General features: G+C 39.6%; 2 protein-coding genes across 6 annotated transcripts in view; one reads left to right on the forward strand and one right to left on the reverse strand.

Annotated features, from left to right (window-relative positions):
• Positions 1 to 8,789, forward strand: part of VSTM4 (V-set and transmembrane domain containing 4) — a 33,978-nt gene extending 25,189 nt beyond the window's left edge. Inside the window, exon 8 of one of the 2 annotated variants that reach the window (XM_048069230.2) lies at positions 8,575 to 8,789. In XM_048069230.2, the coding sequence (XP_047925187.2) occupies positions 8,575 to 8,700 (126 nt within the window). In that variant the 3' untranslated portion in view covers positions 8,701 to 8,789. The other variant, XM_048069232.2, reaches the window with a different exon arrangement.
• A 5,839-nt stretch (positions 8,790 to 14,628) lies between these two features.
• WDFY4 (WDFY family member 4) overlaps positions 14,629 to 20,738 on the reverse strand; it is a 134,699-nt gene continuing 128,589 nt past the window's right edge. The window contains exons 62-63 of one of the 4 annotated variants that reach the window (XR_010832719.1): positions 19,402 to 20,273; positions 14,632 to 18,839 (exon numbers count right to left, since the gene is read on the reverse strand). Coding sequence is in view for 2 of the 4 variants with exons in the window: in XM_048069286.2 (XP_047925243.2) it covers positions 20,207 to 20,273 (67 nt within the window). In the remaining 2 variants the exon portion in view is untranslated. Of the gene's footprint in view, positions 20,274 to 20,738 lie in introns of all 4 variants that reach the window. The other 3 variants (XR_010832718.1, XM_048069286.2, XM_048069285.2) reach the window with 3 other exon arrangements.

Consider the following 20,738-nt stretch of genomic DNA (forward strand, 5'->3'; position numbering starts at 1 on the left):
TTTAAATTTTCTTTTAGTGAGAAACCTAAACTAACTGAAGTAAAAAAAAAAATCAACAAAGATATGAAATGGTAACAATTACAGAATTCAAATTCATCAAAATGGAACATTTTGTTGGTTTCAGCATGTCTCCTCATTTTCTTAATTCACAAAAATTTCTCAGATTTAAAATTTTCAATCTGCTTTGGGGCAAGAAAAAATGTTATCGCCACCCTGCCAACTTTCTGCAGGATAAGAGATTTTTTTTCTTTTCAACTGCAATTATTTCAGAGTTGCTGTCTGCACTAGTTTTTTTTTTACAGATTTTACATAGTTGCTAGGTAATAGCCCTTGGAAAGCCAGACTCAAATTGCTGAGTATCTGGACTTCTTCTGCAGCTTCCCATTGCAATCCAAAGAAGATACCACACTAGGAGAATATTCTAGAAAACCTAAGCAAACAAGCTTGATTATAAGGGAACATTACAAAATAATTCCAGTGTTTTGGGAAAATTTTTGTAATAACCTAAATACCAGCAAAATTATTTCCAGAGGACATGTGCTTCTGGTTTCCTGAAAGATGTTTATAATAAGCTAGAGAATTTCTTTTGTTGTTAACATGCTAGAGTGGATTGCAGTATAATTTTACAAGAATACAATAACCTGGATAAAATATGGACATAATCTCAATGAAAATTAAAAAAAAGAGAAAGCCTAATATCATGTTCAGTTGCACAGCCTTGAGTAAAGTCTTTTAAAAACTCCGCTTATGTCATATTGCTTTTGCTTTAGCCAGAACAAGAATTCTATGCTCCCCTTGTTGCAAAAATATTCCCCATCAGTGTCATTCTCTATTAGCATCAATGAGAAATGTGTACAGATCAAAGGAAATAGAGATGCTGAAATGCAAAAAGGGATGGTTTTTATAGCATGTAAGAAGCACAGAGAGTCATTAGGAAGACGAAAATTCTAGGGGCTCACAAATCTGTCTCTCTAAGGGCTGTTCCACCACAGCCTTAAGTACTTAGCCCTTTGAGTTGGTAGAGACAAATCTTATACTTCTTCAAACGAATTTTCTGGTAAGCCTTTCATTGCCTCCTAGAGATTCATTGTCATAGTCCAAGAGTTTTAGGTGCAGAACATCTAAATGAAAAGGTTTCAGTGTCTTCATGAAGGTTTGCATCACCAAACTTTTAGAAGATCTTGTGTGGAGCTAGTGGAAATAATTTGATTTCAAGTCAGACCAAATTCTGCAATCTTTACGTATGCAAAATTTTTGTTGACTTCATCATCTTCACATTAAACTTTAAGGGAAAGACTACCTGCACAGATAAGGCAGGATACAGGGAATCTTCCTGATTCTGCCTCTGACTTTTGCGGCCTCTGCCAAGTCAGAAATCATCCCACTTTGAAATCAGATAAATGCATCCCATATTATAAATGATCCCCTTGGGTCTAGTTCTTTCAACGTGTTGTAAATGTAAAGCACACAGTACATACAATTTGGCTTCAGCAGCTCCTGCATTGACGAATCTCCTTACCAGAGCGTATCTGGTTTCTCTTGTTACCCAGCACAGAATATGCATTGGTCCTGTGTGATTTCTGGATCAGAGGTTTTCCAGAGACCATATTGGAGCTATTTCTGAGAAGCATCCCACTACCCACAGCTCATGCACCACAGACAGCACTGTTTGTCTCAGCATGGTTTGGATCACTGGAGGCCTGGTGCTACATGATTGCTGAGATTTTCTTTTGATGATGATTATGTAAAAGCTACTTGAGAAACTGGAAGAGCTTATGGTTATCTAAGATTGAGGGAAATTTCTGGAAGTCATTTTGGTGACAGCTCAGAGATCTGGATTCCCAGCTTTTACAGATGTATCAGAAATGAAACACTCAGATTTTTTCTTTTTTTTTTTTTTTTTCTCTCTCTCTCTTCCCCACCCACCCCAGCTTTGAAAAATCCCATCCTTATTTATCATTATAGGCTAAGTGCTGACAATGTGCTGAGTGCCAGCCAGTGCATGTCAGGACAGTCCCTGCACTGGAAGCGCTTACTCAGCAGAAAAGCGTGTGAAAGCCTGGGATCTGCAAGCATTCAACCAAAGCACAGCTGTCCTGTGTCTGTGAGGCAGAAGGGTGTTGTTTTGAGCAGGAGCTTGACGGGTGTTTGACACTTGTGGAACTGAGAAAGACATGATTTGGTCTCTTCTGCATGTATTCAGCAAAATTAAGCTTATTTCATGTTTAGCTCATTGTTCTACATCAGTGTATACTCCTGAATCAAGCAATGAAGAAGGGTGCTCCTAGAGCTGCCCAGAAGCTGAAGTTTCCTTCATCAGAAAAATCGTTTCAACATTTAGGTTTCAGGAGTACAAATAAGCAAGCAGACCCACTGTATACCAGAACCAGTGACTTAGAGTCCTTCTGGGGAAGGGTCTAGATGTGCAAGTGAATGATCTCTTTTTCATCTTACAATTAAGTACTACATCATTCAAGCCAGTCTTATACCTATTCACCAAGCTATCTAGCCAGGAAAGGTAGGCTAGTCAGCTTTTTGCATGACTAGTAGAATTCCTGAATAGTCTTAACATGCAGGTACCACTCCACTGTCCCTTTCCTTAAGAAAAACAAAGAAAGTGAAATACTGTTCAGTAACCTCATATATTTCAGATCTGAGAACAATCGGGTCTCCTTTTCGCCTGCATGATTTTAAATTAAAAGCTATGCCACCCTCTGTTAGAAGAGTTGTTTTCTCCACAACATGTAACAATCTGTGATTTAAGTCCTCAATTTCTCAAGGCATTATTGATCTCCACAGACTTCAAGTAACATTTTACATATGATATACAAAGAAGAATTGAACTTTTTTTTCTTGACTCCCTGCGATTCTTGAATATTTTCATCCAGTCCACATAATTCTTTTCTCTGTCAGATAAATAATCCTTTTTTATCAGTCTTTCATTAGGATGTGAGAAGTCCTTAGGAATATTTCTTCACGAATATCATTTACACATTCAAGTTGAAACTCAGAATACAACATATTCAAAACATCTGAGTTATGCCTGCATTCACATTCAGATCCTGCATTGCTATCTTCAGCCCCAAGAAGGAACAGTTTGTGTAAATACAGAAAAGCTCTTGCTTGAATTGAGCCAAGGATTGTGTATTTACAAAGTCCCACAGCAGATGATTTTTGTGCGATAACACCTTTGGAGTAAAAAATGTGTCTCACTAGAAAACTAAAGTCCTTGAACCTTTCTGAAGGATAAAGAGAAATAATCCTGATTTCCAGCAATGTTGGTTTGGTTCAGAATCTAGGAGTAATTCTGCAGCTGTAAAAGGAATAAAGCATTAACAAAGGGACTATTCTGCAAAAGCTGTTAAAACAGGCTGGACAAACTTCTGCTAGGTACATTTAATTCTGTTAATGAAGAAAGATGGACTGACTAACTCCATATAAACACTACCAGCTCTATATTTATGGGATTCTGTTTCTTTAAAATAAAATGATTCAATGGGCCTTAGTGAATCACCTTTGTCTTTGTCCCTGATGTTGTTATCGTAACTTCTGTGGGATTTAAAAGCAAAATTTAGATGCAGTGCTGAAAGAGGGTTCACAAATCGACACAGACATTGTTTCCAGTGATGAAGCCTCTTCTAGGGATTAAAAACCAGACATCTTAGAGGAAAGAAACTATCCTTTTTAACTGATAGTACCACCAAAAATCATACTTCCTACTCCACGATTTTCCAATGTCATATTTTTCAGCCTTGGCACAGAGAGCACAATGGCTCTGTTGATATTCCAGAGCTCTTACTAGCCAGCAGTTGCATTTCTGAGGAATAATTCATCTTGCAGATCTAGCTTCGGTTTTTCGCAAAAGTCTGCAGAAGTCATTTTGAAGTCCCTCTCTTCCAAAGCTAGCCCCTGTTCCTTAGGCAGCACATAGTTCTCTCCCATCAGGGTATTCCCACAGAGAGCAGCAACAGTCTGCCCCGATGCCTGAGCCCACCCCGTTGGCCTGCAGAGTTCTGCCTGGGCACGGTCTGATTCTGTGTGCTCAGGCGTTCCCGAGCCGTGCCATCAGGACAGTATCAGCACTTTCCCTGGGGAGCGATGTGCATAGCATGAATACAAAACACAGTGTCTCAGATATGAAAAGGAAAAGGCCCAAACTCTGAGTTTGGACTATGCAAAAGAAAGGGAGAGGGAAAATGGTAGTTGCAGCATGTTGTTGCTAAGAGAGACCTACATCGTGTCACTGCAGCGGGCTGTGGAGTAACCTGGAGAAAGGCACAATTGCTAGAGACTGTGCCAAACAAACCTCACCACCACCTCTTGACTCCATACTTTTCCCGTTTGCGTTTCTTGCAGCGTGCACCCAACAGCAGTGTGGCTAGCCCATAGGCGACAATTTCCCCTGTACCGGTATTCAGAGCAGCAAACATGCATAATTGGCAAGGCTTGACCTAATCCATTCACCCACAAACACGGGACCTGGCAGTGAGGGTAGGGTTTCGTTTTTAATGTTTCTGCAGGAATTCTGCAGGAATTGTTAAACTCTTGACTGGAACTTTCTTGAAATATGCCTGTTAAACCCCAAAAACGTAAAAGGTGACAAGTCAATTTGGTCTATAAGTGTAATTTTCTTACTCTCATCCCTAATTAAAGTCATTCTGCATCATATCCCAAACAACTCCATCACGTGCAATCATATAGACACTGAATTCCAAGGCAAATATCTGCAGCAGTAGTCAATTAAGTATTTAAGACTGAAGTGAATAGGCAAGCGAGCCCTTGTCTGCTTATTTTGATAGTAAGCTAGAATCAGGGGATTATTATTTTTTTTAAATTAGAAACTCACATTCATTTTGTCATTTTCACAATAACTGTTGAGGTCATGGAAGAGCAAAGACTACAGCAATCCATGAGTGAAAGCTGGCAGCAGTTGTTTTTCCAGACAAGTTAAAATTATGAGGTTATTATTTGCTTGTTTTATCTATACCTATTTACAAATGTGGATAGAAGTGGTTTTAGTTAAAACTTAAAAACTTTCAGTCTGACAGTTCTCACAGTAAACATCCTCGATGCTGCCAAGAAACAACCCAGCTAAGCCAAGGAAGAGCAAAATTGACATTCCTGGTAATTATGACATAAAAATCAGAGTAATTTTCATTAAAATCTCAACCCTTCCAGGTCTTTTCTAACACATTTATATACTGGACAAACCCAATAAAAACAAAACTGAGTATACACACATTTAAGTTTCTTTTAGATATTCTCGTGATAGACTTTGCAGATTGTTTTTTGAGAAAATGTTCCTATAACTGAATTATTTCACACAGTTGCCCAAGGGAAGCCCTGTGACTGGAATAAACTAAAATTAAACTGGAAGAGATCTGGAAGAAGAATCATTTTGCATTTGCCAGAAGATACACTGGAAAATGATGACTCTTCCTAATTTATATTTCTTCAAAGGGTATGATCCCAAGACAAGATGAAAACAGATGCACAAGATAGAAGTCTACATCTAGAAATGCCACTTTGGAAAAGAACTCTATTTGAATAAATCATTTCCATATAATTTAAGAACAATGATGTAATTTTTCAGGAAACGACACTGTAGCCATAGAAATCCCAATGACCCCCTAGATGAAGAGCTGGGATGGAAAGAAAGAGGCGAACAGCCAGTCATTTGCTGTCTCTTCCTCTTCTGTCCTAGTATCAGTCCCACCTCTAAGATCAGTTATTAAAGTCACCCTGTTGTTCTAAAAAGGAGGTGGTGGCAGGATTCCAGGCTGACATTGCCAAAATGGTATCCAATCCAAATGAGAGATGAAATCATAGAATTAGTTTTCTTTCCCTGCCTGTTCAAAAAAATTGTTTTTGGACAAACAAACTATCAAAATTAAATTAAACATATGGTTGATAAATGAAGTACAGAAAAGCGCACGAAAAAACAACCCTGGCTACCATACGTACTTTATAGTAGTGTTGGCTTCCATGCACTGTTATTACACATCCTTCGCTGAAAACTGTATACCCTTCACAATTTTGAACCTCCTGTGTGTTTCCTCATATTTTCAATCAAATTATTACATACTAGAAATATGCATAAGGGAAATTATTCTACACATTTTATGGTTTGCTGTTGCTTGTAGCAGTAATTGAAGTACCTTTTCCACTTATGAAAGTACTAATTTTATTTGGTTTTATTGCTTTTCTAGATGCAATTATTTATTTAGTGTGTTTTGGTTTTATTAAATTATGTTTACTATAGGAACATCATAAAAATGTATGAAAACAACACATCAGCCACTACTGCCCAATGACCTGTTTTGGGGAATCTAGTGTTATTTTTCATATCCAAACATAAATAGAATAAAGTAAGAATAAAGAGATAATCTACACTGGAAAACAATGCAATTTTGAGTTAACACAATAAAACACCTGGCCAATATGATTTCATAAATCTTAGTTCTAAAATTTACATGAGCTGGGCGTTGAGGTGGCTATTTTAGGATGTGACATTTTCTAAATGGAAACATAATATGAAATGCAATTAAACAGCAAAGAAGAAAGCATATACAGATTTAGCATGCCCTGAGCAACTGATTTCTACAGAACAATGAAAATAGTTCTACTTCAAAAGGTGTACTGGGTCAGTCCTAGGAAATGTGGAGTTTTACTCTGGCAGTGATCAATAGTTGTTTGGAAAGTTTTATCAGATATGTTTTTAGGATGCTTTTTGTGTGCATCATATCATGATGTTCAGGGGCTGAGATGACTTCCACTAAAGTCAGTAGTAAAACTACTGTTACCTTCAAATAGAGGCTAGATCTGCTATCTCACACTGAGAATAAAATCTTCAGTATTTGCTGTTTTTATTGCAATGTCCAGCATCAACTCAGCTTCTACATTTAGCTGGCATACTTCCTACTGGAAAGATAGGTAGATATAGCTTTGAAGTCTTAAAAGGAATCTTTAACATATCAAAAAGGCAAAACCAAATGCCTAGATACTTTCAGGCTATAAAGAAGAGAGATGTAAAAAAAATAATTAATCGGAGCAGCTGACAGATTTTCTCTAACTTTTTATTTTAACTCTAAGCCAGGATAGCATGGATGTCTTTCTATATGTGTTTTAGTTCACTCCGATTATTTGAACAAAGGAATGTGACTTTCTTTCTGTGTTACATATGAGATCAGGTTGCAGTCTACAGGAAGTCTTTTTACATCATAACAGCAGAGAAATCCACAAAAACAGGAAGTTTTGTGTGGTTAACAGTGGAGCATTTAGTAGTGAATGAGGACCAGAAGCGCAGAGAAAATAGGACTACCCATGCAAGGTGGGGAAGACAATGTGAAGAATTGCATAGATTACAGTCCTGCAGACACAGAGCCCTGCAGATGGTCTTTACTCACATGTACAATCAGCTGACTTCAGTGATACTCCTTGCAGCAGCAGCTGCACAAAGTATTTCAGGATCAGATCTACATAGAAGAAATAAGATTAAATTCATGCTGGAAAATTGTAAGCTGATCCACCCAGAGGGAAACAATCTGAAATGTAGAGAGTCAGCAACCGTCAAGGCAAAATGAAAGGATTCCAGAAAAGTGCAAAAGACAGGAAGCAGGGGAGCACAGGGACTGATTTCAGAGGATATTAGATGTTTATCTTTTTAGCCAGAAGACAATATAATAATTACTCAAGCACATTTCAAGGAAACAGAAATCATTTATGTTAAATCAGAAAGGAATAAATAGCGGTAAATAAAACTTAAGGAAACTTGCCATTGGAAAATACTTTTTTTTTTTTTTTCATTATAAGGCTTAAATACTGTATGGAAACCTTGGTTTATGAACTTTGAGTTAGTTTTCAATTTACAACTGGCAAAGCCTTTCTTGGTCTTAGAAATACAAACTTTTCTATAAGGTAGAATTTTGTGACTGCAACAAATTGCATGGCTGATTTTTTTGTATATATGTATTTTTAAATAGTCCATTTTAGTCTTAAATTTGAGGACAACAGAGCCACAGCAATTTACGAAAGTGAAGAAATCCCCCTGGAATGACAGTAACAACTCAACCCATTTTTTTTGCCACCTTATGCAGAACATTAATACACTTTTTCTGTTAAGAAACATAATGAGAGGTACTGTGACTGTCAGTGATTAAAGATGTAACTGGCAAGCAAACCTGGCACATATGTTTCAAATTGTGGAATTTGTGAATAGTTAAAATTAAATTGGGAAATGTAAGATAAAAGTGACCAAACATGTTGCTAATAGACATCTTTCAAATGTGCACTATTTGAACTGTCAAATTAAAGCAATCAATGTTTAAGAAACAAGGAGAAATTGGACATGAAGCTAAAAATCCTATCTCCTATTTCCTTAAATGTTTCCTTTTTAAAAAATATTTTTATTTCATCATATTTGAACTAACTTTGGTGCAGAGTAAGCTTATTATGAGCAGAGTAGAACTAGCATGTGTGAGAGAAGAAATACACCCCATTCTATAGAATATTTGAAGTGACTTTTACATTCAACGATAATGACATTGTAACTGTAATTTGTTGTTTGTTTCCTAGCCAAAAATTGCAGAGGAGAATTTAACATACGCTGAACTTGAACTTATGAAGCCAATTCAGGAAGCCAAAGGCATTCCCAGTACGACAGTCTACGCACAGATACTCTTTGAGGAGAACAAGCTGTAACAGTTCATGCCTGTATAAATGTCCTTTGTCTGTGTTCTATTTAATTCTTGCTGTGCTGTTTATTTATAAAGATCATACAAATGTCCATATTTTTTTATTGCCGTTCATGTGCTTCTATAATTCTATGAGACTTTTATACAAAATGTAGTTGAAAGTAATCATAGAAAAAGCAGCTGGTCTACAAGTGACACCCAGAGACACCCCACCCCTGTAGTGTTTGCCCTTCCTCTCCCCCATTGAAAAGGGAACTAAGTTCCACCTGGGGCATTTTCAATGCTAATCATTATTCCTTCTTTGACACTAATGCAACAAGTCCAGCTGCAAACATGGACATCTGAGCAAGCCTCAGAAGGACTAGTGGCAGGATCCATGCACATCAACCTGCTTCTCAAGATGAGGACCATTCATCAGGAAATTCATCAAATTGCTGCTGTTTATCCCATAAAAAATAATAATTCAGTAAAGCTGCGACTTTTTTTTTCACAGTAAAAGGAAAGCTAGAATTACTTTTTCTGCCTTCTATCCCCCCAAAATAGTTATCAAAAGGTTTGGTTTCTATATTTTCTTTCTAAATGACATTGCATTTAACAACTTACATTACCTTTAATAAAGCCCTCCTTCAGTGCTTAAAATCAAACACTTCAAAATAATCCAAAGGAAACATTCCTAGGTAAACCATATCAATTTGAGGAAGAATATTTATGGCTTGGGAACATTTTCCAGGATTTGATGGTTTTTTTTAAGTTCTGGTTGGGGATAGGAAAAACTTGATAGCAAGAGACTTCCACAGAACCGGGACGCTTTTTGGCCTTGCTCTAGACTGGTGCTTCTAAACCTGCAAAAGAGTCCTCCTGTGGCCTACCTTAGTGAGCTGCTATGATGTGAAGTGACATGGAGGAAAAATCACAGAGCATCTCCTTTAGTATGGAGCAGACTCTGTAACACCCTGCTCACTTATCTTGGAGCTGTTTCTTTCGAAAGGCCAGGGCTTGGGAGATAGGGAACTGAGTCTACCGTGAGAGCACAAGATACTCTTCCTCTCGCTTCCCCTCTTGTTAACTGAGAAGGGATTTTTCCTTTTCCTATGATACACATTCATGAAAATGGGATGTTCTCTGGCATCCCAGGCACATCAGCCATGAAGGATAGCTGGATTGGTATTTTCAAGCTCCTAAATTTGCAATGCCCAATTTCCACTCAAGGTCAGGGATTGGACACCCAACGCCTTTCAGCCCTCGGGAAGCTTTAGCCCTTGAGTAACCACAGAGTTAATGCGGGAAAGAGAAAAGCACGGGCTCTTTATCTTACTATCAGCTCCTCAAGATCTGATGTTCAGCATGTGCCGAGCCCCTTGACAGGCCACAGATTCAGCAGCATAAGTATGGATTTTGGAATAGTGCTTGCAGCCCTTGCATTTTGAAAATCTTAATCAAGGTGATCCAAGTAGGTTCCTCCTTCACAGGTCAAGCTATTTAGCGATACAGCAACTTCATTCCAGGGCTCAGAGCACAGCTAGGAACCCTTACAGTAGCGCTCATGATGCTACTCTCAATTAGCATGTGAGAGCAGAGGGCAGCAGTAGCAATGCAGGAAGGGGGACACATGACAAAGGGACAGAGCACATCCCTGCCTTTTGGAGGGTTCCCCCAGAGTAAGCAAATCTCTATAAACTGCTTTTTAACTTTTCTTGAATGGAGGTGCAGATTACGTGGCATATATAAAAAGTTACCTTGCAGTCAGGGTGGTAGATATAAAATGTAGTCATTTGCTTCCATGCTAGTTAAAAACATCTTCTATAAAAGAAGAATTTAAGAAAGGCTTGGCAGGCTGGCCATTATGCATAGTACTAATTCCATTCTTACCTCCTCATCAAAGCAGTTCTTTCCAAACTAAAGCCAGTTTTTATCAATAGGTTTGTTGCTAGTAATTATTTGCATTTTAAATATTTGGGTTTGTTTCACCTTCTCATTATCCCAGGAGTTTAATCACCCAACAAAATGGCATAATGTCTTTCCTTATTCTCTGATGAGCTCTCACTGGCAAGAGGAATCAACTCATTGACCAAAAAATTGGTGCTAAAAAGTCATCAAACATTCAGGGACCAGACAGAGTTTGACTGAATATTCAGAGAAAACAGCATCTGTTAGGTAGACAGCTATAAGGAAGAACTTAGAAAGGTATAGAACTTATTAGGAATTCCTTTGGAATTAAAAATACAACCCTAACACCTTAATAATTTGATCACTTAGTTGTAAAAACTTTTTAAAGTTTGGTAATATGAACATTGCTTTTACATACAACTGGCCAATATGCCCATTGTTCAGAAAAGTCCACTACTGTATGTTTATAGCCAGTATTTTAATGAATACTATTCTTTGTGTATTAATATTTTATATATTCTTGTTTATGCTTCATATCTAATTCCCCGTAATAATAGTTAATTGAACTAAATAAATTACCTTTTTTGCTGAGATAAGTTCTCTCAGTCTTTGTAGGATTTATTACTTGCTAGAGAATGATACGAAGACATGTTTTCATCTCATACTTGACATTTAGACAATCCAAGGAGATGGTAATTGACTTTTTCATTCTGCAGAAAATCCCAAGATTTTAAAAAGTTTGTGACTGACTTCAGATGACAACAGAATCCAGAAAGGCAACAGACCATCCAAGTGAAAGGAGGGTCATATTGTTGGAGAAAGTAAAACATCATCCTGTCCCTTAAAATTAATTGTACACCTTTAAGTTTAAAACCAACTCACTTGAAAGAATACGGAGAAGAAATTTTCACCAAGTGTAACGGGCTTTAATGGAAGAAATGTAGAATGAGTTGGGTTTAGCTCCTTTTAGCAGGAAACACAAGGCAGAATTCACTCTGGCCTAACTCCCTCTGGCTATAGCAGAACAGCAGCAGAGCTGAATGTGGTCCACTGCTCTTTTATGACAGGAGCTTCCATGAAGACTCTTAATACCATATTTAGTAACAATTGGAGTCTGCTGAGTCACATAATTTTGGTTACTCCTTCTGTTGTCATTGGTAAAACATGGCCCAGTGCTGAAATTTTAACAAATACAGCTCTATTAGCTTCACACAGACTTAGTGTAAGATTGTTAAACGTTAATGTACTGCACCCTATAGCTTTAAACAGAATTAGAGATGTTTACAGCTTTGGTTAAATGCACCTTGTTCCTCCACATTAAATTTTATTGCCAGAATTCTCCATCAGCAAATAGGAGTAAATCATATTAGTGTCGCAGGCTGCGTGGGGGTTGATTCTGCAGCCCAGGGAAGGGGTGTTTTATCACTCTTTATTACAACTTTCTAATTGGTAGGTGTGGCTGGAATGTTATATCTGTAATTACAAGCAAATTATTTGGTTTAGAATAACTGTAACTTAATTGTGGGGTTCTCTTCATTAAGAAGTTCAATCAACTTGTGTCCTTAGCTAGGGTTTGGCCATAGCAGGACTTAACCAGATGAGGTTTTATTTGTTATTTGATACGCAGATCAAATTCTTTTTTTTTTTATTTTGTTTTGGTTTGTTTTGCTTTGTGTTGTTTTGTTTTGGTTGGTTGGTTGTTTTTTTGTGTATGTGTGTTTGTTTTTAGGACTTCTCCAAAACACCTCTGGTGAGCAATATCAGGATGCAAAAATCTTTTGGGGCTTCAGTCTAACTTGCCAGGGTGAAAACATAAGAAATCCTAAATTCTAGCAGATAGCAATTGTTCTTTGGAGTTTCTTGCACATCTGAAATATTCTTATTTGGTATGCTTTGTTCAACACTTAGTATGTCTCCATTTTATTTACCTTGGTTGTGAGGTAAAGCAGATAGAAAGACTGCATGTCAGTTGAAGAACTGAAGACACCAAGTTTGTATTATTTCTCACAGAAAAAAAAAAAAAAAGAGAGAGAAAGAGAGAAAGTAAAGTAAAGATGAAACTGAATTTGAGGTGTCAGCTAGTCCATCACTTGTTCTCAAGCTTGGACCAACTCAGCCTGACTTAACTTGACTCAGTGTGGTAAAGGCTGCTCTGACCTGTTCTCTGAACCTTAAAGTGATAGGGTTCCATATTCTCCTCATGAACTGTTTCCACAGCCCTAATCATTCAAAATGTTTCCTAGCATATAAGCTATATCTCCTTGCCTTTTCTGCAGCAGACACACAGAACTTCTCTCTTTCCTTTTACGAGCCTCCTTCATATTTGAAGACTGCTACGTCTAGTGTAAGGAAGGTTGAAAAAAGAATTCTCTCAACTCTGTCAACCTCAATTCTGTCAGGCTTTCTTCATATAAAGAACAAATGATTCCTGACACTACTTTTCTGGAAACGAGTAACCAAATTATTCCAGAGGAAATGCTTATTAACACACCATGCCCTGGAAATTCAGGCAAATGGGTAGGTCAGGTTCTGAGCTTGCTTCTAAATCCCATTTGGAGTACCAGCCACAAAGGAAAAAGCCTGCTGAAACACCCGCACAAAACATGCCATAGCTCCAAAACAACCCCTCTCTCTGGCTATCTCAGCCCCTTTTAGTAAATTTGGCAGCTATTGCATACTCCAGTATTTCTGCTAAGAGGCTAAATTTTGAAGCAATGTGCTCTGACTGAATAACAATAGGTAGGCCGAGAGTCCTGCCGCCGTGTTATGTTAACTCTGGCGTTCCTCACCAGCACTGCAGGGAAGTTTGCAAAATCCTCAGAGTCTTTTCAGTCTTTGACAGCCCCAGTCAGAAATTAAGCCCTTGTAAAGCCTCCAGCTGGTATCTGCTCGGTATTTCATTTCAGTAGCTAGCAGCTAGTCACTACAGTCACATTTCTCCCTGATGCGCAGAGCCTGGGGCTCTCCTGCATCTACCACCAGGGAAGTTGGAGGTTGTGTGGAAGCTCAGCTGCGTTCTGGGCCTGGATAGAGAAAAACCCTGGGGAAAGGCACTTCTCACCTCCCTGCATGCCTGCTGTGTGTGGCCCTCTTCAACACAAGCTGTTGAGTTCAACTCAAACTTTCCTTCTTGGATTTTGTTTGAGTTGTTAAGCCAAGTTAAAATACAGCAGTAATATTTCACAATAAGGAAGTGAATGAGAACACTACAGCACATCATGGCTCTGTACATTGAGAACCCCACATGAGAAGACAACCTTTGGGGGCTTTTGCCTTCCTCTGAATGGCATTTGGGCACAGTTGACAGCAGATACAGTACATAGGTCCAAATTTTTCCTTAAGAAATTAAACATCGATACTTTTGGATTATCCTCAGGAAAAATAAGGCCTCCAGGAAATTCTCTGACTGCTAACAGTTTTCTCTTGACACTGGAGGGAAGCACAGCACAAGGACCAGGACACCACAGGAAAAGGAGGAGAGGAGAGGAGATTTGAGGAGATTTGAGGAGATTTGAGGAGATTTGAGGAGATTTGAGGAGATTTGAGGAGATTTGAGGAGAGGAGATTTGAGGAGAGGAGATTTGAGGAGAGGAGATTTGAGGAGAGGAGATTTGAGGAGAGGAGAGGAGAGGAGAGGAGAGGAGAGGAGAGGAGAGGAGACTCGAGGAGAGGAGACTCGAGGAGAGGAGACTCGAGGAGAGGAGACTCGAGGAGACTCGAGGAGACTCGAGGAGACTCGAGGAGAGGAGACTCGAGGAGAGGAGACTCGAGGAGAGGAGAGGAGAGGAGAGGAGAGGAGAGGAGAGGAGAGGAGAGGAGAGGAGAGGAGAGGAGAGGAGAGGAGAGGAGAGGAGAGGAGAGGAGAGGAGAGGAGAGGAGAGGAGAGGAGAGGAGAGGAGAGGAGAGGAGAGGAGAGAGGAGAGGAGAGGAGAGGAGAGGAGAGGAGAGGAGAGGAGAGGAGAGGAGAGGAGAGGAGAGGAGAGAGGAGAGGAGAGGAGAGGAGAGGAGAGGAGAGGAGAGGAGAGGAGGGGGATGGGAAAGTTATCAATTTCAAACATGGTAACTGGCGATGTGTCCTCCCCCTACCATAAAAGCAGACAAGGAGCCAGGAGCTGGTGAATACCGCTCAGAGGTGCTACACCACTTCCTCCACGTCCAATTCTCCTCTCCAAGTGTAGGAACTAGAAGGGAAATTGCACAGCACTGTCTGTGAAGAGGTTTTTCAGGCAGGCAGTTAAGCAGCTTTACAATCCTCATTTCCACTGTACTAGCCCTGTGGCAGAGAGGCAAATGGAGAATCCTGGCCTAAGTACTCAGAGCAGAGAGGATGAACAAAGTTGTTAGCCAGCTGTTATTATTCTATAAGGCACCTCTATCCCTTAAATAGTCCTGCCTTGCAATGGCACTCTGCTTTCACTGCAACATGTGCCCTTCAAATCCCCCAGGGAAAAAACATAGCTACACACATTTCTACCTCTGCTTCCTCCTTGCTTGCTCTCAAAGAGCAGAGAATAGAAGAGCTGTGTCCTGCCAGGAAACTAACTGAAAAGCCAAAATGAGTAAATCACTGTGCACATGACAACAGCAAATGGCAAAGGCCACTTCTATGTATCACTATAAAAAATAACATTAATTGGGATGCTTTGCAATTTCCTGTACAACCCATAATTAGGTTAGATAAGAAACTAGCAGTGTCTAAGTGCTATAAATGTCTAAATTAAGTTATTTTGAAAGTGCCCAGCACTTTGACATTTGAGAGTTCGAAGTAATTGGGGTATTGAAATAAAATTGCTTCTGTTATTTAAAAGGTCATTATCTTCTTCGAGTAGATATATGAGGACTATTTTCCACTCTACTGAGCCGTTCTATTTGGTACAATTAGACCTGCTTGAGTAGATTTCTAGTGGGCTTCCTCCCACTTATCATAGTCCCAGCATTGCCACAGGGAAGGGCCTGTAAATATACAGCCCAAACATATAGTACATATTCAGCTCATAATCAGACTCTGAAGAGTCAAAAGCTGCACAGAGCCTCACACCCACCATGAAAACCACATGATGGTAAATCCCTTAAGGCAGCGATCGAGTCCTTACACAACCAAAGTCAACAAAAAACGGGTTACAGGCAGAGGACAGCTTGCTAGGTAGACAAAGACTTTGGAGCAAATAAGGATTTCACCTTCTAACCAAATTAATTTTTAGGCTGGCAGCAGCTCTGGTTATTTCAACAACACTACTGGAATCCCTTGTTTAAAACATGCGTGGTCCCACTGTTGCAATAGATAGCACGTTTGCTTGCTTACCAGATCTGGTGCTCTGCAACTGTGACATCCAAAGATGACACCGTACATGACTACACTTTGTATTTTACTTTGGTTAGTCCCATAGTGCAAGAAAATTAAGTGTGTGTCTGTCTGTCTCAACACAGACACTGGCAGAAATTTAACCTATTACTATTTTTCCACTGGAGACCTCCACAGCCAGGAGACCACAGGGAATGGACTGAACACACAAGTGTCTACAGAGCACTCTCACTGTTCATTCCAGCAGTTTAATCCCTGTGCTCACCCCCATCCCTCAAAAACTGGAGTGGTTAGGGAAGCATAATTCCTCCATGTCCCACCTGGCCAGGGAACAGATGTAGGAGGAAGAAACACAGTCCTTAAAGCCTCCTGTCCAAACTGAGCAAGGAGACAATTTCTGACCTGAAACAGGGTTAGCTTCCCACGTGCCTGTTGCATTCACCCAGAGATGGCTGTGTAAGTGCTCACAATTTGCTCAGTATTCATTGCAGCAAATACTGCTGATGGTTGCCAAGATCCTGATGTACTCCTGAAGCCTACTTGGTTCTGGATAACAGGTTCCCATAAGACATTAGCATATTGCTGCTAATGATTTTAGTTCATAAGGCTCTCAGATACTTCCCTTGTGACAGCAGTAAGAGATCCTGAGTAAGATGATCTGTTTACCAATTCCCCCTTGTAACAAGCTTTGAGATCCATGCATGAAAAGGACCTGGAAGCTCTAGCACATGGTGATAGTCATGGGGAACTTCTGTTGTAGTTACAGATTGGTTTGCATGAATTTTTCGAAAAAGGTTTGAGCAAATTCTTTTTTTATGAGCATACAAAGGCCTTGCAGTGCACAGGCAGCTCTGCAAATATTGCTTCACTAGTGTTTATTAGCCAATAGAAAGCAACAGAAATCAGACAGTATTTAATGCTCACTGTAGCATTTATAAGACTTCTGTTGCCAAACAAGGAAGCCGCATGGTCTGTGCAATAACCAAAGAAGTGTGATTAAGGCATTTTAGGGTTTATTGTCCCCGATTAAACTGTTTTTTAAAGTCACATAAAAGTTGTGCTGTTCCATATTTCTCTTCTTGGCTTCCCTATGGGGCAGAGTTAAAACTCTGCCTTAATTAATGCCTTAATTCTGCATTTCTTATCCTAATGGGATTGGATTTCTTTCAAGGGTAATTCTCACCCTGAACTACTTACCCCCTGCAAAAGCTGCTTCCGAGATAATTACAACACTCTGGTGATGCTTGCATTGTGCCACTTACGGTAGTGATGGAGTTATGCTGAAAGCATTTGCTGTGAAATAGCTCTACCTGCTAAATTTTCAAGCACATTCTAGATCTGCCACCCCTAGATTCAATGCAGCCATTAGAGAATCAGTATCATATCATAAGACAGAAAGCAGGCCTTGTCCGCATGTAGTGAAAGCTATCTCCACATGCAGAGCTGACAGACTTTCATGTACATTCATCATTTACCAAATACACAGGAGCCCAGCGCAAATATAAAAGAAGATACTTGCAGAAGGATAGGTTTCAGAAAATTGTTCAACAGTGTATTAGAAATTTCTAACTATTACTTCATGTCTTATGCCTGCAGGAAAATGATCAGTGGCATTGTACCACTGTCACGTAGACACCGGCTACATCAAACCTAGGAAATGACTGTGGTATATGTGCCTCAGCTCTGCCAAGCAAGGAGTGGTGCTTTTGGTACCCATAGCATGCATTTCTTTCCATGACTTATGACTGGAAAAAGTCCTCTGGAGATAGAAGAAAAACAAAGAATTTCTCAATAAATTGGAAGACACCAACAGCCTCATGAGATGATGGCCCAGAGCCTATACTCCAAAATTCAGAGTTTTTTTCAGCAGACTAAATTTCTGAAGAGTGCAGCAGCAGAGCAGAACTTGCCCAGGTGCTAGACAGATGCAAGTCTCAAAGATACTACTTTTTAAAGGACTTGTTGCTAAACAACCTTAACTCATGAAGACTTTCATTCTTAACCTACTGACTGACATTCACATGCACATTCTAGATTTGTTCTGCAATCCAAAACAACAGCTAATGCACCTCATCCTTCTCTCAGAGGCACAAGAGAACTGATGTAAAGCACAAGGAGATAAGCCTGTCAAAGTCACGCACAGTTAACCCACAGCTTCGAGTGGTCTCTTCTCATACCTGACAAAGCCAGACTGGTGTCCAGAGCACTGGAACCATTAATGCTGCTACCCAGGCAGCAAAGTAGATGCCAATGCCAGCTCTAAAAAAGTGAAGTATCAACTATTGGCAAAAAGAGGCTGCATGAAAATGCTAAAGGAGCAGATAATTAGCCAGCTATCAAGATGCCTGCTAGGTAAAATGAAAGCATGGGTAGTGAGCTTTTTCCATGGCTCTTAATCACCTTGATGATGGATCAGCAAAGCTGTATTCATAGTTGACAGGAGTACATATCCTGCTACATAGCCAAACCACAGCTTATTTTTAAGGAACGTGGAGAGATGGAAGAGCAAAGAAGGAATGTACTTAATTTTGTTGAATTCTATGGCAATTGACCTTTCCCCAGTTCTCAGGAAAGATGGGCACAACCAACCTTTGCAACGTAGGGTTACTTTGATTGCAAAAAAAAACCCTAGACCCTAGTTTCAGGGTCTGTTTCTCCAAGCACAGAAAGGATGGAATTTGAATCATCAAGTCAGGTACTTGGAGGATAGGAAAGATAACCAGCCAGGTCATCGGTGTAGACATAATGCAGCCTTCCTTGTATGTCTGCATCATGAGCTAACCTCTAATTACTACATTTTCCACAGGCAATTACCTCAACTCTTGATGGAGGTTAGACAGAGCATAGGGGGTGGGGGGGCTGTCTCAGCACTCTGTGAGGAAAGCAGCTGTTTGCCATAGGAAGTCTTGCTCATTCAGCAACATAATTCGAAGACAAGATGTGAACAAAGTAGTACCCTACAGGAAGAAGAAAGTTGTTACAGTTAGAGGAGACTAGTAAAAAAAAACTCATCTTTTTTACTCCAGATTCCTCCTAATAATGCTGGCAAGTTTCTAAGCACCAAGATTTTGGCATACACCAGTTCCTCGTATTCCTCAGACTCTGAGGAAGACTGAGGAAGACTCTGCAGTCTGTCCTGCACAGCACACACAGGGCTTCAGTTCTGCATTGCCAAACACTCCCAGTGCAATGGAAATCATGGAACTCCTGTGGCTCTGGCTGTTCAGGGGTTGCGTTTGGTGCTATGAACATAAGTGCCTTCATGCATACAGGGTCCTTCTGCCCTGACCCAGGCTGTGGTGTTCAGGAAGCCACTCTGCCTAAGCAGCTTCTCAGGAGTTCCCTTTGTAAAGTAAGGTGGGAGGAGAGGGGCAGATATCACCAATATAGCTCCTTCAAATTCTCAAAAAATGAGAAGGACCTTGATTTTTCACATTTTCTTCATTTCAGCTAGGGACATAAATGGCATTTAAATGTATTAGATTATGGCCTCAACCTTCTTATACTACCAATACCCACTTCTATTATGCAGAGTCATTATGAAGGTAAATCCTGATGTATGTTGCTAATATTCCAGATGGCATCATGACAGGAAAGAAGGCAGGAGCGAAAGTGAAAGAAAATACATTGAACAGCTGTGTCAGATCACTGTGGGGAAAAAAAAAACAGTTAAGTCAGATTAGGAAACTAAAGACTATGCTGTAGCATGTTTACAGCTGAGCTGGATGAAGGCACCACTGTCAACCTGGGATCTAGGAGTTCTTACCTTCACTTTGCAAAAAAAAAAAAAAAAGCTTTTCTGATGGCATGCATACATTTCTCAGGGAATGAGGAATAGCAGGAACAGAGATACTAACATATTTCTGTGTTTGTTAGAACAAAGATTCTGCTGTGAACACAGTTAACATCAGTTTGAAGCCTCAGTGTGTTTTGACCTCATAGTATTAAAATTAGCATATATTCATTTTATTAAGCTACATTGCTCTTTTGCAGAAATCTAGACTGCTTTATTTGATAGCAATTATTTGTGAAATACAAAGAATTATGCAAAATCCAGTATTTAAAATAACATTTAAAATACAGAAGTTTTCCCAGGGCAAATACTGTGAATTCTCATTGTCTATGTGTATGTCTGTCAGTGTCTTTCCTGCACCTTTGGAGTCCAGTCTTTGATTTCAATCAGAGCTGACTGCATGGTCATTCCAACAATTCCATTGAGATTCAGTCCCCAGTAATAATCTTCTGACTTCAACTCTTTCATGCTCTGATGGGCACTTTTCTCTCCACCCAAAAGGCTGAAAACATGAGGCCTGACTATTTCTTCCTACCCATCCACACACCAACAGCAGATTCTTCCCCAGTCATCACCAACTAGGAGCTTGGAGGAATTTCTTGAGAAAGAGAGAAAAAATATTTAAGAACAAGATGCAAATAGGATCAAGACTTTCTTCTGAATATGCAGCAATTAGGAGGATGCAACATTCAGGGGAGCAGATCAATCTCTAACGTTAAATTTGAAGAACAATGGTCTAGACTATACAAAAGACTGAATTTAGAAACAGATCCAAACCTTCCTGTATTTCAAGGGGTTAGTTGCAGATAATCTTGCCAAATCAGGAGCTTTTACCCTCCTCTGATCCTGAAAATCTGTGAATGTTAATTAAATTTGTTGGCCAGCTTCAGAATTCAGGCTTGTCAGCACATAATCTAATGGCTTCAGCCGCTGAAATTTCTGCTGCACACAGTGTCATCAACACTGATGAAAGTAACCACGCCCCTCTCTCCACCCCCCCAAAAAACTTTTCCACTTTCCATGCATATAAGTATCACACTGAGTGCTCTAAATCTCAGCACAG

This window comes from Anser cygnoides, chromosome 7 (genome assembly GCF_040182565.1).
Source record: "Anser cygnoides isolate HZ-2024a breed goose chromosome 7, Taihu_goose_T2T_genome, whole genome shotgun sequence".
Lineage (NCBI taxonomy): Eukaryota > Metazoa > Chordata > Aves > Anseriformes > Anatidae > Anser > Anser cygnoides.